The following is a 12,487-nucleotide window of genomic DNA, read 5'->3' as shown; positions in this document are numbered from 1 at the left end:
AAATATATGGTCACTGAGAGGTGCGAATGCAGCCAGTTATTTTGTCAAAATATTACGAAATGTCAAAACAACCCGGCTAATTTTAGATTTTCTAGCCTGAAAATATCATTGCTTTCTATTACATTCCTGCTATTTTTAAATATTACGTTTCGCTAACATGACAATACAATTAAGACAATTTTAGCTGTTAGTCTCATTTAGTCTAGTTCAGTTTTGATAGCATTTCAATTTTTTTATACGAAAAGAGCTAAGATTCTTATCAATCACAATAAATTGTTTGTCCAATTATTAATTGCAACATATTATATTTAGTTTATTCTATTTTTTGAGATTAATCAGAGCTTTTATAATAACAGATTTTATGGAAGAGACATAGAAGCAAGATCAAAGATCTGTTTCATAATTCTTCTGTACACCAGGAAACATTCTTTCTTTGATGCTAGCGTTAAAACTAGTAATGTTCAATCTAGATCTCAATTCCGAGCGAATCATCTCCCAATTATGCATCCTGAATTTAGCACGCGCGGTCCAAAGTTAACCCACTTTAACTCGGTGTGTTTATCGGATTCCGGGCGCGATTTTAGAGAAATTCCGCGGCTATATAGCGACGGTGGAGGGTCACCTGTGCGTATACATCGCGGCGTGCGCGGCGTTTATTTTCGGATGCGTGTGTCGAGTCATAAAGCCTATAATAAGCACGGCACGCGGACCAGCTGATTGACGGCCGCGCGCGTGGCGTTATATTTGGAGGAATATATTGCAAGGCGATTCCTCTGATTCCTCTCTCTCTCTCGCGCACGCTTTCGCTGTCGAATTCTCATCGAATGACGACGAGAGCATAACACCAGGCGCACCGCCTCCGTTCCGGGACACGCAGAAATTGTCCGGATTCCTGCGCGCTTTATACTGACCGGGTTATTTTACGCGCCGATTATACCTGGTCAATCGCCAAGCGAGAAACCGTCTTCGGGTGTATATTTTTGTCGATTCATTGTCGAGAGGCTGATTGAATGAACGGTCGATGCGTCATCCGCCCGTCGTACCAGGATGCGACAACAGGATTGAACTGTTCTGAACAGGAGGCGTGTGCTAAAATTGACGTACTCTCGGAAAAATGCGCGTGTAATCCTCCGGATATAGAAGTCCATTTTCTGAGGAATCATTTGCGGAATAGGTGCCTTGCATTCGCGCGTATTCTATAGTCGGACATTTCATATATACATTCGCGATTATTTGATATTTACGACTCTTCTCCGCACGCTTAATTTCATTAGCTGCCTCGATCGCGAAGAAAATAAAATAAAAAGAAAGAAATAAAGAGGAAAGAATTTTTTTATATTTTTATTTTCAATAGGCTTAAGAATCTCTATAATTTTTATTTCAAGGCGCGATAAATAATATGGAAGATAAAAAATGTGTTTTGTATATTTTTGTCATTTTACGATGATGAAATCTTAAAAGTCCAAAGATTTCTTGCGGGATAAAAATCGAAGAATATAAAAGAAAGATCCGTATTGCGATATTTCTTTTGTCTTAATTAAATGTAAATTAAAATGTTTAAATATTATAATAAAAAATATTTAAACGTAGATTTGCTGTGATAAATACTTATGCAGCATTTTTCCGGTCACATTATTTTGTTGTAGCAATAAATTTTCGACTTGCAAAAATTTTCCACTAGTTTTAACGTTTCTTGATAACATAACGTTACGAAGAAGATATTGTAAATGAGCGCCACATCTCGAATTAATGAGCGAATTGCTTACTTAACTGAATGAAGAATTACTTGATGTGTCTAATTAGCGGAGATAAATAGTAGACACGGTTAGTGACATTCGCTCTTTCTCAATTGAGCCATCATTCACACGACATGCATCACACAAACATGATACTTTAAAAGTATCTACATCTCTCTAAAAGTAGATTTTTCGTTCTGCCGTGCCTTGAGAAAACAAACCCGAACGATTTCATCGAAACGCGAGAGGGATGCACGTACGTTGAATTATTCGACGAACGTGTTCGTTAAGAAACATCTCTAAGGAAACATTTCAGTATGGAATGATAGATCGATTTGTCGATTGATATGTAACATAAATCCAATTAATTTTCCATTTACCGAAAGCATTTGATTTTGAAAGAGTAATGTATAAATTACAAATTTAAAAAAAATAAATTTTCAAACAATCTTACATTTCACACAAATGCTTCAAAATCAAATATTCTTTTAATTACACATTTTTCAGAGAAGTAATTCTAAAGAAAATAAAGTTCTTTCTACAATTTTTTTAAATAAATAAATAATGACATAGTTGAGTTATATTTTATGTTATAATTAACGTTAGGTAGATATTTTAATTTGCTGCAGTATACAGAATTTTAATTTGTTATAATTACAAAAATATAAAATCACAATCTTCTTCCACTTCTCTGTCTAGAATTCGTAAGTGAGAAAACATCTGGTAGTTTTAGTATATTATACGTGTGTATTAAATGTTTACAAAATCCGATTTTTCATTCGATAACGTGAGGAAATTTGCAGAAATAGACGTCGATCTATTTGCGGAACGGAGGATTAAAAAGTATTGTCCTCGTTCTCTAAAAATGTAGAGAATTCCGTGATGCCACGAAAAACAGACGGAAAAAAAGAGAGGAAGAATAAAAATGGTAACAGACAATTCTACCGAACATGTGAAACGACGCGGCGGTGTGTTGGCTCGTCGTCGGATAAATTATTCGAGGAACGTGATAACCGGTGACCGGGGGAAGAGTATGTATATCAGGCCCTAAAAGTCGAGCGGTGTCACGAATTTTCTTTATGCGCGATGCAGTCCCTGCTCCGCCCCTCTAATTGTGCGACACCATAAATAAGAGCGTTAATCAGTGACGCATTCTGAGTATGCGGCGAACCGTGTGAAAAGGTCTGTACTTTGTTTTTTACTACCTAATTTTTTAACATTTTTACATGCAAAAGAGAGTATATTATTATTAAATAATATATAATTTAATTATACTATATTACCATATGATTAAATCGAAAGAAACTATATATTTCTACAATCATATATCTCAGTTGTATACATTAATAAATTGTGCGTATATTATTGTTGAAATAAAAATGTGTACGTCGAGAAAAATTTTTTTAAAGTGTCGCCGATTATTTATTTTTGAAATTTCACAAAATGCGGATTTTGATGAATATAAACATTGTTTTCCACAAATCGTGCCAATTGTTTATTCTTGTGACTATTCAAAAAATTTCACGTGAAAAAAATTGTCAAGCTACACAATTTACCGTGTGTTTGAAATAAATAAATAGAACATACATTTCTGTAGATTCTTCGTTTTAATTTATATATATATATATTTTTTTTTACTATTGAGATAACACTCTTAATATATCACTAAAGTTATAAATTTAAATGAAAAACAGATAACCCCCAACAGATAATCACACTTATATTATTTCGGACGAAAGTGTGGCGTAATCATGCTATCGCGTCGCTTTAATTATAAATATATAGCACTTCCTTTTTCTCACAATGCACATGAGGCTCTTCCGTCCTTTATGACGCCTAAAATCCTTGTAATTATCGCGGCATCCGTAATACCGACACAAACCAATTAAACGTGCCGTGACAATAAGCTCGGAAAACGCGGTGTGTGATTGCCGGTGTACACGTACATATATCGTGGTGGATAATTAATGACTCCGCGAGAATTTTCCTAAGGAGTCGCCCGGCCCTCATAAATAAGATTTAATCAGTGCCTAGAGAGAGATAGAGAAAGAGCGACGAAAGAAAGGGGCGATGTGAGAGCCGGGTTTCTTTTTTCTCTTTTTCTCTCTGAAACATTTATCTTTTCCATCCTATTTTAGATTCTAGATTCGATTCTCGCATTCCTCGAATGTGACTTTTACAGCCGCCGAAATGCGAGCGATTTACAAATTCTAAATTCTTTTTTGGAGCAAATCTCATTAGTACGTTCGTTCGAAGATGTGTTTACAATATATCGGCTCGTGATTAATTTTTTCAACGATATATTTTAAGAAGAAATAAAATACGCGTTATAAATGAGGATATAGCATTTGGGATGAACTATCGTGTTATTGTGAAATTCATATTCGTAAAGGATTTTAAATTATTCTTGACGAAATTAAAGTTATTTCTCACATAAACGATCAGAAGCGAAGTTAATCAGGAACAGAAAAAAAATCAACAACTTCGATAAATAAATTTTATACTTAAAATACTTTTTTTTACATTATACGCGAACGTCAAAAAGGATTAAATTTGGGTTTTCTCTGTATCATCTCTAAAATATCTCTGCGTGATCGGCAATAGTGCTTCTTACATGGCCGATTTCGTCGGAAGGCCGAATACCGAATAGTTTGGTGACTCATTGTCAGATCGCGACCGTTTGTTTATATGCGCGACGAGTATTCCATCCGGTAGGCGATTTGCGAAAATATTCCTTGCCAATATACGTGGGCGATTATATCGCAGATATCCTAGAGCAGGAATGCGTCGTTGCAGAATGTGACGGGTGCATCTGCAGTCGCAAATACGCGTGAGAATTGTTACATGCTCGCGCGGTCGAGAATCGACGGGAATTCAACAGTTCCTGTCTTATTTAAGTAATACGGTTTTAAATAGCCCTGGCTCTTAACACAGCGTAATTTCTGTTTATTACTCCCTCATTAATTGCTTGATAGTCACGTTCCGAGTTAGTTTCAATTTAGTTCGAAGAATTTGTATAATCAATAATTATTTATTTCTTGTTATATTTATTATATGTAGAATTTGTATATAATATTATATATTAATACTATATATATATAGTATATTATATATATATATATATATATATATATATATATATATGTGTATTATTACACTATAGAGATCCTTTATACAGAGATTTTAATTTTATTGCAAAAATATTTATTAATCATTCTCACTTCAATCTGAAATTTAATATTAAAAAATAATTCGTGAATTATTCCCCCCCCCCCAAATTATATGACTGTATGAACGTAAAGTTTCTCCATAATTTCGATTTTGAAAAGTTTGGAAGAAAAATCTGGGACGATATTTGTAAGAATAAGTGTTACATCTTCTCGATTCGAATTTAGATTGGTTCATGTTTTTCTCTCTATCTTTTCTGGATTTTTATATGCAAGGGTCAAGGAAAGATTCGTTTCCGTTGTGGCGGTATAAACGGCATCAGACAATAGGCGAGATATAGAACTGTTGTTCGCTTTCTAAATTTACCGTCGATATAATCTGTAAATCTCAAGGTATAGAAAGAGCACAAACGTTGACAATCGCGACAAAAAGAAACTGAGTCACGCTTACGAGCAAAACTCTTGCGCAGCCTTCCGTATCATTGTTGCGAGAATTAAATTACAATCTAAATGCGGATCAAGAATGTTTTCTTCGTATCAATTAATAGACAATCTATTATCCTGTATGATTCATTTTAAATATTTTATAGCATTTTTTAAAAATTATGTTATGATGTAAAAGATATAAAATCTACTATTGTGATTGAGCAAAACTAAAATTTTATTCAGTGTCAATAAAAAATGTTCTAATGACTAATGTTCTTGTGTTCGAAAAAAATTATTCTTTGCTGAACTGCATAATTTGTAATTTTTATAGTATTTTTAATATGATATCGCTATTAAAATTCTCTAATAATCATACATATAAATTCGGTATTCAGCTTAAAGTAATCGCGTAATGACGCGAATAATTTTTCATTTACGTAATACTCGTGTATAATACATTAATGGATTTGCGTTTCTTGTTACAGAACATCCGGGGAACAGATCAAGCGTAAACTGGAAAGAAGGGAATCACCGTCATTTCCTGTACTTTCCTGTCACGGTTTCTCATGACACCGAAGACGTCACGGTCGATCACGCGTCTATGAGATTCCTTCTTCAAGGCGATCATAGACGCCCACGTGATCTGGAGGTGCTGGTTTATCTCCGCACACCGATCGCCCAGCGTCTTCTGCTGCGGCGCAAAATTTCTCAGAGACATACGACAGACTCCCGATGGCTCGAATTGGATTTCACCGAAGCTGTCGCTAGCTGGCTCGAGCAGAATCTAGATAACTACGGTCTCGAGCTGGAGTTCCTTCACGACGGCCGCCCGACTCGGCGCGATATCTCCTACACAACCCTGAACGTGTTCACCACCTTTGAATCGGGTGGCAGAAGAAAGAGATCCACCCCCGAGGAGCTGATGTCGCTGCATAAGGGGCGACGAAGCAAGTGCAAGGGCGACAATAACAAGAAGTGCTGCCGGCACGAATTGACAGTGATGTTCAAGGACTTGGAGGGCTTCGAATTCATTGTGTATCCGAAAGGTTTCGATGCCGGATACTGCAAGGGCCGTTGCCCGCCTCGCTACAATCCGGCGCATCATCATGCGCTATTACAAAGCCTGTTGTGGAAAGAGGACCGGAAGAGGGTACCCAAGCCGTGTTGCGCACCGAGCAAGCTCGATCAACTGATGATCGTTTACTTTGACGAAAACGATGCGACGCAGCTGAAGGTGTCCTACTGGAAGAGTATCCAGGTGCTAGAGTGCGCCTGCTCGTGAGGAAGAGGAAAAGAGCGAAACGGTCTATAATCTCTACTATAGAGTCTACACTCTACCATCACCGAGGACTCACCAAAGAATTGTCCGAATTACGGTTCGGTGGTGCCACATGTGGTTGCATCAAAATACATATATACATATACTAATAATTATTAATAAATATATTAAGTAAAGGCGAAAATATAAATATATTATAATAATTTGAGTAATTTTCGAATTTTTGTGTATCTTCGCGATATTCTTTCAGATTTTCGTTTTTTTTTTCTTTTTTTTTTTTTCTTTAGACTCGTACGATGATTCGAGGCATTACCGAACACGTCAGACTCTGTAACTCGTTTAGGGTCTCGCATTGACTGTGATACTAACGATATTTACTCATCATTATATTCCTTATTACGCAACGATCGCGTATTTTATATCATTAGCATATCTTTGCTATGTTTGGACCTGGTTTAAAAAAAGGAAAAGCAAATCGCTGTAACGAACTCTCATTGCATTTTTGCATGCTTAATATTGTTGACAATTATAACGATGACGACGATGTTGATCACGATAATCATGTTACTTCGTTTTTTGGGAGAGTGTCCTCTCCGTATGAAACGCCATCAATGTATATCTATAACGTCTTATATCTTATATAATATCTTTTATCTGTTAATTTATTAAAATCACGCAGATTTTTATGCGAAATAATTTGTAGATTACAAGTCGATGTCTATTAATATAAAATGTGACAGAGTTAAAATTCTTTATTCTACACCAAACCTATTTTATGTATTAAGGTTTTATTAGTTCCTATATAGTATTACGAATAAAATCTCGAGTATCCTTTAAACCTTTCAATTCTTCCGCGAATGTAACTTAACGAATGTTTGCGAATATATATGTCATGTTCTTTCAAAATTTCAATGTTTTGTACAAAATCTCCGAGTTAATTGATAACCGCCGTAAATAAACTCTATGCATGTTGTAAGCATTTCGAGCTCTCTATCTGTGAAATAATATTTATTTTAACTACGAAATATAACATATCGTGTATATTTATCGAGCGCGAAAAAAAATCCATAACAAATAATAATTTGTTATTTACGCGTGTTATTCAATATCAAATTGTGTAAAATTTGTAAAATTGATAATACATTCTATCCGTATTATATAATGCACTCTATTGTAAATTATAATCTAATTAACCACCAGCGGCGTTATATTATCGTCATTATTCCTCTGTCTTTTAATCGATTATCAACAAAATATCTGATGATGAAAATCTATTTATAGCAAAATCTTAAATATATATAATCTGTCAGTTTTTTCAATAAAACGTGTTTATTTTTTCTCTTCTACTTTGCAGTGGCATTTATAAATAAATTATAATTAAATATAAAATTATAATATTAATATAATTAATACAAAATTATAGTTAATTTAATACTCTTAGCAAAAACCATCAAAGGAAGTCATTACTTTCCACTTTTGCAAATTTTATCTTAAATTTGAAACTTTAATATCGATATCTCAGTAATTAAGTCTTAATTAAAGTGTGTGTGTATGTATATATGTATATATTTTATTATTTTATTGTAGATTTCTGTACAATAAAATAATAAAATATATACATATATATACACACACACACACACTTTAATTAAGACTTAATTACTGAAACATCGATATTAAAGTTTCAAATTTAAGATAAAATTTGGAAAATTGTGGAAAGTAATGACTTCCTTTGATGGTTTTTGCTAAGAATATTAAACTAATTATAATTTTGTATTAATTATATTAATATTATAAAATTAATATAACTAATATAAAATTATAATTAATTTAATATTCTTAGCAAAAACCACCAAAGGAAGTCATTACTTTCCACAATTTTCCAAATTTGATCTTAAATTTGAAACTTTAATATCGATATCTCAGTAATTAAGTCTTAATTAAAGTGTGTGTGTATGTATATTATGTATATATATTTTATTTTATTGTATATACTATTATTTTATTTTGTTATATTGCTTCTTTGTATTTAAAATTATAGAATTGTACAACTATAAAATCACACTTCGAGTCAAGTGTTACGATTTTATGAATAGGATATGTAAACGTGAAATTTACTGTCGGCGCAAAGGGTTATCTCGCCACGATAGTAATAAAGTTTCATTGAGTGTGACGCTGCTTACCCCGTTTGGGTTCGAAGGTTACCTTGTATGCATTATGCAACCACGCGCATTTATGCCGGGTAGTTATAAAAATACTATTCTTAAATCGGTGATATTTGTTTAGTCATCGTAACGATTAAGAAATGGAAAATGTGCGAATTCTTTATCTTTCTTTTTTAACAAACATACAACCGAAATGTCCCATAAATTTCACAAATTATAATCGTATTATTAATCATAATTAACAAATTGGTCAGCAGCAATATTCAAATGTGAATGCAGCATTCTAAGAAATGATTTAACTACCACTGTCTTGAACCAAGACCTACTGCATTTCCAAACATTTAATTTTTTCCTTAAATAAAAATATATAATATAAAAGGACAAATAATATATGAGATATAATAATTAACTTTATCATCTGTCTGTTTCGCCAATTTTCCTTTTATCAGAAAATAAATGTTTCGACATTTTATTGTCAATGAAGCAATCAGCTTCGCTCTTATAGACAATCTCCTTCAATGCCCTGTTCTATATTTTTCAGTTTCGTTTTAATATGTATATATACATGCAATACACTCACCGATACGATGCGCAACAACGGAGCTCTGTAGTACAAAATGTTGATCTACAACATATAAAAGACACAAATATTATATATATACAAATATACAAATGTTAGTTTTCAAAATAATTAATATTTGAAAAAGTCAATAAAGCGCAATTAAACTTTTATTCGTATCGTAAAATATATTTAATAAAATTACGTCTAATTTATTCTATCTAATTATAATAAAATTTAATATAATATTTTTTTTTATTTTTCTGTAAATTACTTTAAATATTCGTATTTATTTTTTTTCAAATTATTTTTTTAATTTTATTTCAAATTTATTCTTATATATAAATTTGCTTACCGCATGGTTGCTCTGCCGATGCCCGATGCCTCCCCTGGCCTCCTCCTTCTCCACGTCTTAATATAGCGTCTTTTTGGCACTTACACAGCACACGCGCGCGCATTAATGAGCAAAATAAAATAATCGCACGACAATTTGAACGACACTCCCGACGCGTAAATATACGTTAATCGTACGCGACTCTATACGGCACTTGCGATTTTAATCGCGCGATACTTTGTGCGGAACTCCCGACATTAATCGTACGTGCCTTTTCATACTTGGACACTCCCGCTTTTAATCGCATATTTTATGCGCTTTTGTTAATTATATGCGACGCATATTCGAGAGAACAGCACGCGACAATTATAATTATACGAAGCTACGATCCGCGAGGCGCGACGCAAGAAGTTTACGCGGGAATGCGAGATGTCGGCGCAGTGATGCCAACTGAGAAAATACGCGGCAAGTCGCCGCAGTGATGCCACCTGTAAAAATAATTAAGATTAGAATCTCTTGCGATTAATCGAATAATAGAGATTAGAGTCTTTCGCGATTAATCGAATAATAAATTATATAAATTATATATAAATTATATTTCGTCGAATAAAAATTAGATCTAAATATATATAAAATATGATAAAATATAATTTTCATATAAAAATAAGTTGCGTGTATTATTATGAGAATTTTATTATAATTTATTTATTAAAGATTAGTTAAAAGTTTTGAAAAATTAAATATCCAAGATCCATCCTATGCATTACATTATACATTTATATATAAAATGAATCATTATCGCGAAGATGAACGAGTAATCATTATAATCTTACAAGTAATAAATAATAAAAACGAAATAAGCTTTTCAGCTACGTTCTTAAAAAGAGACAAAGATATAGTTTAATCGGCCGATTGAGTTAATCGGAGATGGTGAAACCGGCCCTATGTCAATCGTCGATATAGAGGATAGACTGCGCCATCTGTCTTAAAAGAAATGATCGTCAGAAGTGAGAGAGATAGAACACGAAGACGCAGCTAATAGTTTCTATCCTTCTCTGTTGAATACCATCGCAAACAAGAGAAAATAGAAAGAGATGGAGATAGCCGTCTTCACGATCTACCTCTCTCACTTCTGACGACCAATTCTTTTAGAACGGATGGACTGTCCATGCTTTATGTCGATGGTTATAATCTTAATACTTACGACAAGATTATTGCTTGTCGTTTCCCGATGCCTCCCCGGGTCTCCTCTTCCCTCTTCCTTCTCCTCTTTTGTCCGTACTTATATATAGCGTCTTCTCGGCATACGCTCGCGAAAATACGACCAAGAATGAATCAACAAGAATGAATCAACAAGATAAAGTAATCGCACGACAATTTGAACGACACTCCCGACGTAAATATGTTAATCGTACGCGACTCATATACGGTGTGTACTTCCGATTTTAATCGCGTGATACTTTGTACAGAGCTCCCGACATCGCACGTCATTTATTTTCATACTTGGGCACTCCCGCTTTTAATCGTACGTATAGTTTATGCGCTTTTGTTAATTATATGCGACGTATATTTGAAAGAACAGCAACAATTATAATCGAACGGAGCTACGATCCGCGCACGCACGAAATTTACACAAAATGTCGCCGCAGTGATGCCAACTGTCTAATTGGAAATTATCGGTCTTTCGCGATTAATCGATCATTGAGAAGATCGATTAATCGCGAAGCGTCGACGTCACGTGATCAATTTTCGCTTGTATCTGAAAAGAGAGGTTAGCTTCCTTTCCAAGAGAGAACTTGCACAATTTATCGTGAAGGTTTGTGAGATATTGAATCCTAAAATATTCTTATAATCCGTGCAAAGTCGAATAAATCCGAATGATACACTTATTCTAGCAATTAAACTAGATTTGTAATTTGTGATATTAAAATGCAATTAATGATTGTTTAAAAATTTAATGTTACTTACAATAAGATAACCTATAAAAAGAATTGATGTTCATGCAGGATGGCTCCAAGATATGAATTGGCTGTTGGCCTCAACAGGGGTCACAAAACAACCAAGATTCGTGTGGCGAACAGCAAATCTGAAAAAGAGAAAACTGTCTGTATTCGGCCAGCCAGATTAAAAGGGGTTAGTACAGTGTAAATGTATAACTCGCATTTTTTTTGTTGTATGTTGTAATACTTTCAATATGTAGGTATTTTATAATCCATTAGATAAAAATCTCAATATTCTTTTGTGTGTACTAATTTAGTTTTTTTCATTTCAGAAACAAACCAAACACAGCAAATTCGTGAGAGATTTGATCCGTGAGGTCACGGGACATGCTCCTTATGAAAAGCGTGCTATGGAGTTGCTAAAAGTGTCAAAGGATAAGCGTGCTTTGAAATTTTTGAAGAGAAGAGTAAGTGTCTACAATTTTTTACTTTTTAGATAAGTAATTTTTAAGAACTTATGGAATGTCTTATTTTTCATGCAATTTTACTTTATAATCTGAATTATTTTAGAGATCGATATATAATAGTAGGAAAAAATATACATAAGAATCTTTATATAGATTTGAGATTTTTAGAAATTCTTTTTATATGAAAGAAATCTCCTATATATTTATATTCTTACAATTTTTTCTATTGTTTTCTAGTTGGGAACACACATCCGTGCTAAGAGGAAGCGAGAAGAGCTTGGAAATATCCTGGTACAGATGAGGAAAGCAGCAGCAGCGCATCATTAACTTTTCTTAAATATGTAAAATGCTATTCATTAAATAAATCAATATTTCAACAAAGAGATAAATTAGTTCAGGAAGATCAAAATCCTA

General features: G+C 33.5%; 3 protein-coding genes across 3 annotated transcripts in view; 2 read left to right on the top strand and 1 right to left on the bottom strand.

Moving 5' to 3' along the window:
- Positions 1 to 7,862, top strand: part of Mav (TGF-beta domain-containing family member maverick) — a 30,937-nt gene extending 23,075 nt beyond the window's left edge. The window contains exon 3 of the mRNA XM_083046104.1: positions 5,815 to 7,862. Within this exon, the coding sequence (XP_082902230.1) occupies positions 5,815 to 6,611 (797 nt within the window). The 3' untranslated portion in view covers positions 6,612 to 7,862. The remainder of the gene's footprint in view (positions 1 to 5,814) is intronic.
- Lin (protein lines homolog) overlaps positions 1 to 11,319 on the bottom strand; it is a 63,259-nt gene extending 51,940 nt beyond the window's left edge. Inside the window, exons 1-3 of the mRNA XM_083047082.1 lie at positions 10,871 to 11,319; positions 9,688 to 10,154; positions 9,354 to 9,398 (exon numbers count right to left, since the gene is read on the bottom strand). The gene's annotated coding sequence lies outside the window, so the exon portion shown is untranslated. The remainder of the gene's footprint in view (positions 1 to 9,353; positions 9,399 to 9,687; positions 10,155 to 10,870) is intronic.
- A 79-nt stretch (positions 11,320 to 11,398) lies between these two features.
- Rpl36 (ribosomal protein L36) lies at positions 11,399 to 12,462 on the top strand. The gene is made up of 4 exons (XM_083047099.1): positions 11,399 to 11,482; positions 11,673 to 11,799; positions 11,939 to 12,073; positions 12,311 to 12,462. The coding sequence occupies exons 2-4, from the start codon at positions 11,674 to 11,676 to the stop codon at positions 12,398 to 12,400; spliced, it is 351 nt and encodes a 116-aa protein (XP_082903225.1). The 5' UTR covers positions 11,399 to 11,482; position 11,673; the 3' UTR covers positions 12,401 to 12,462.
- The last annotated feature ends 25 nt before the right edge of the window (positions 12,463 to 12,487 follow it).

This window comes from Prenolepis imparis, unplaced genomic scaffold, assembly GCF_030444845.1.
Source record: "Prenolepis imparis isolate NDT839.2.m4 unplaced genomic scaffold, iyPreImpa1.0 SCAF_9, whole genome shotgun sequence".
Lineage (NCBI taxonomy): Eukaryota > Metazoa > Arthropoda > Insecta > Hymenoptera > Formicidae > Prenolepis > Prenolepis imparis.
This window is presented reverse-complemented; position numbering and strand designations above follow the sequence as displayed.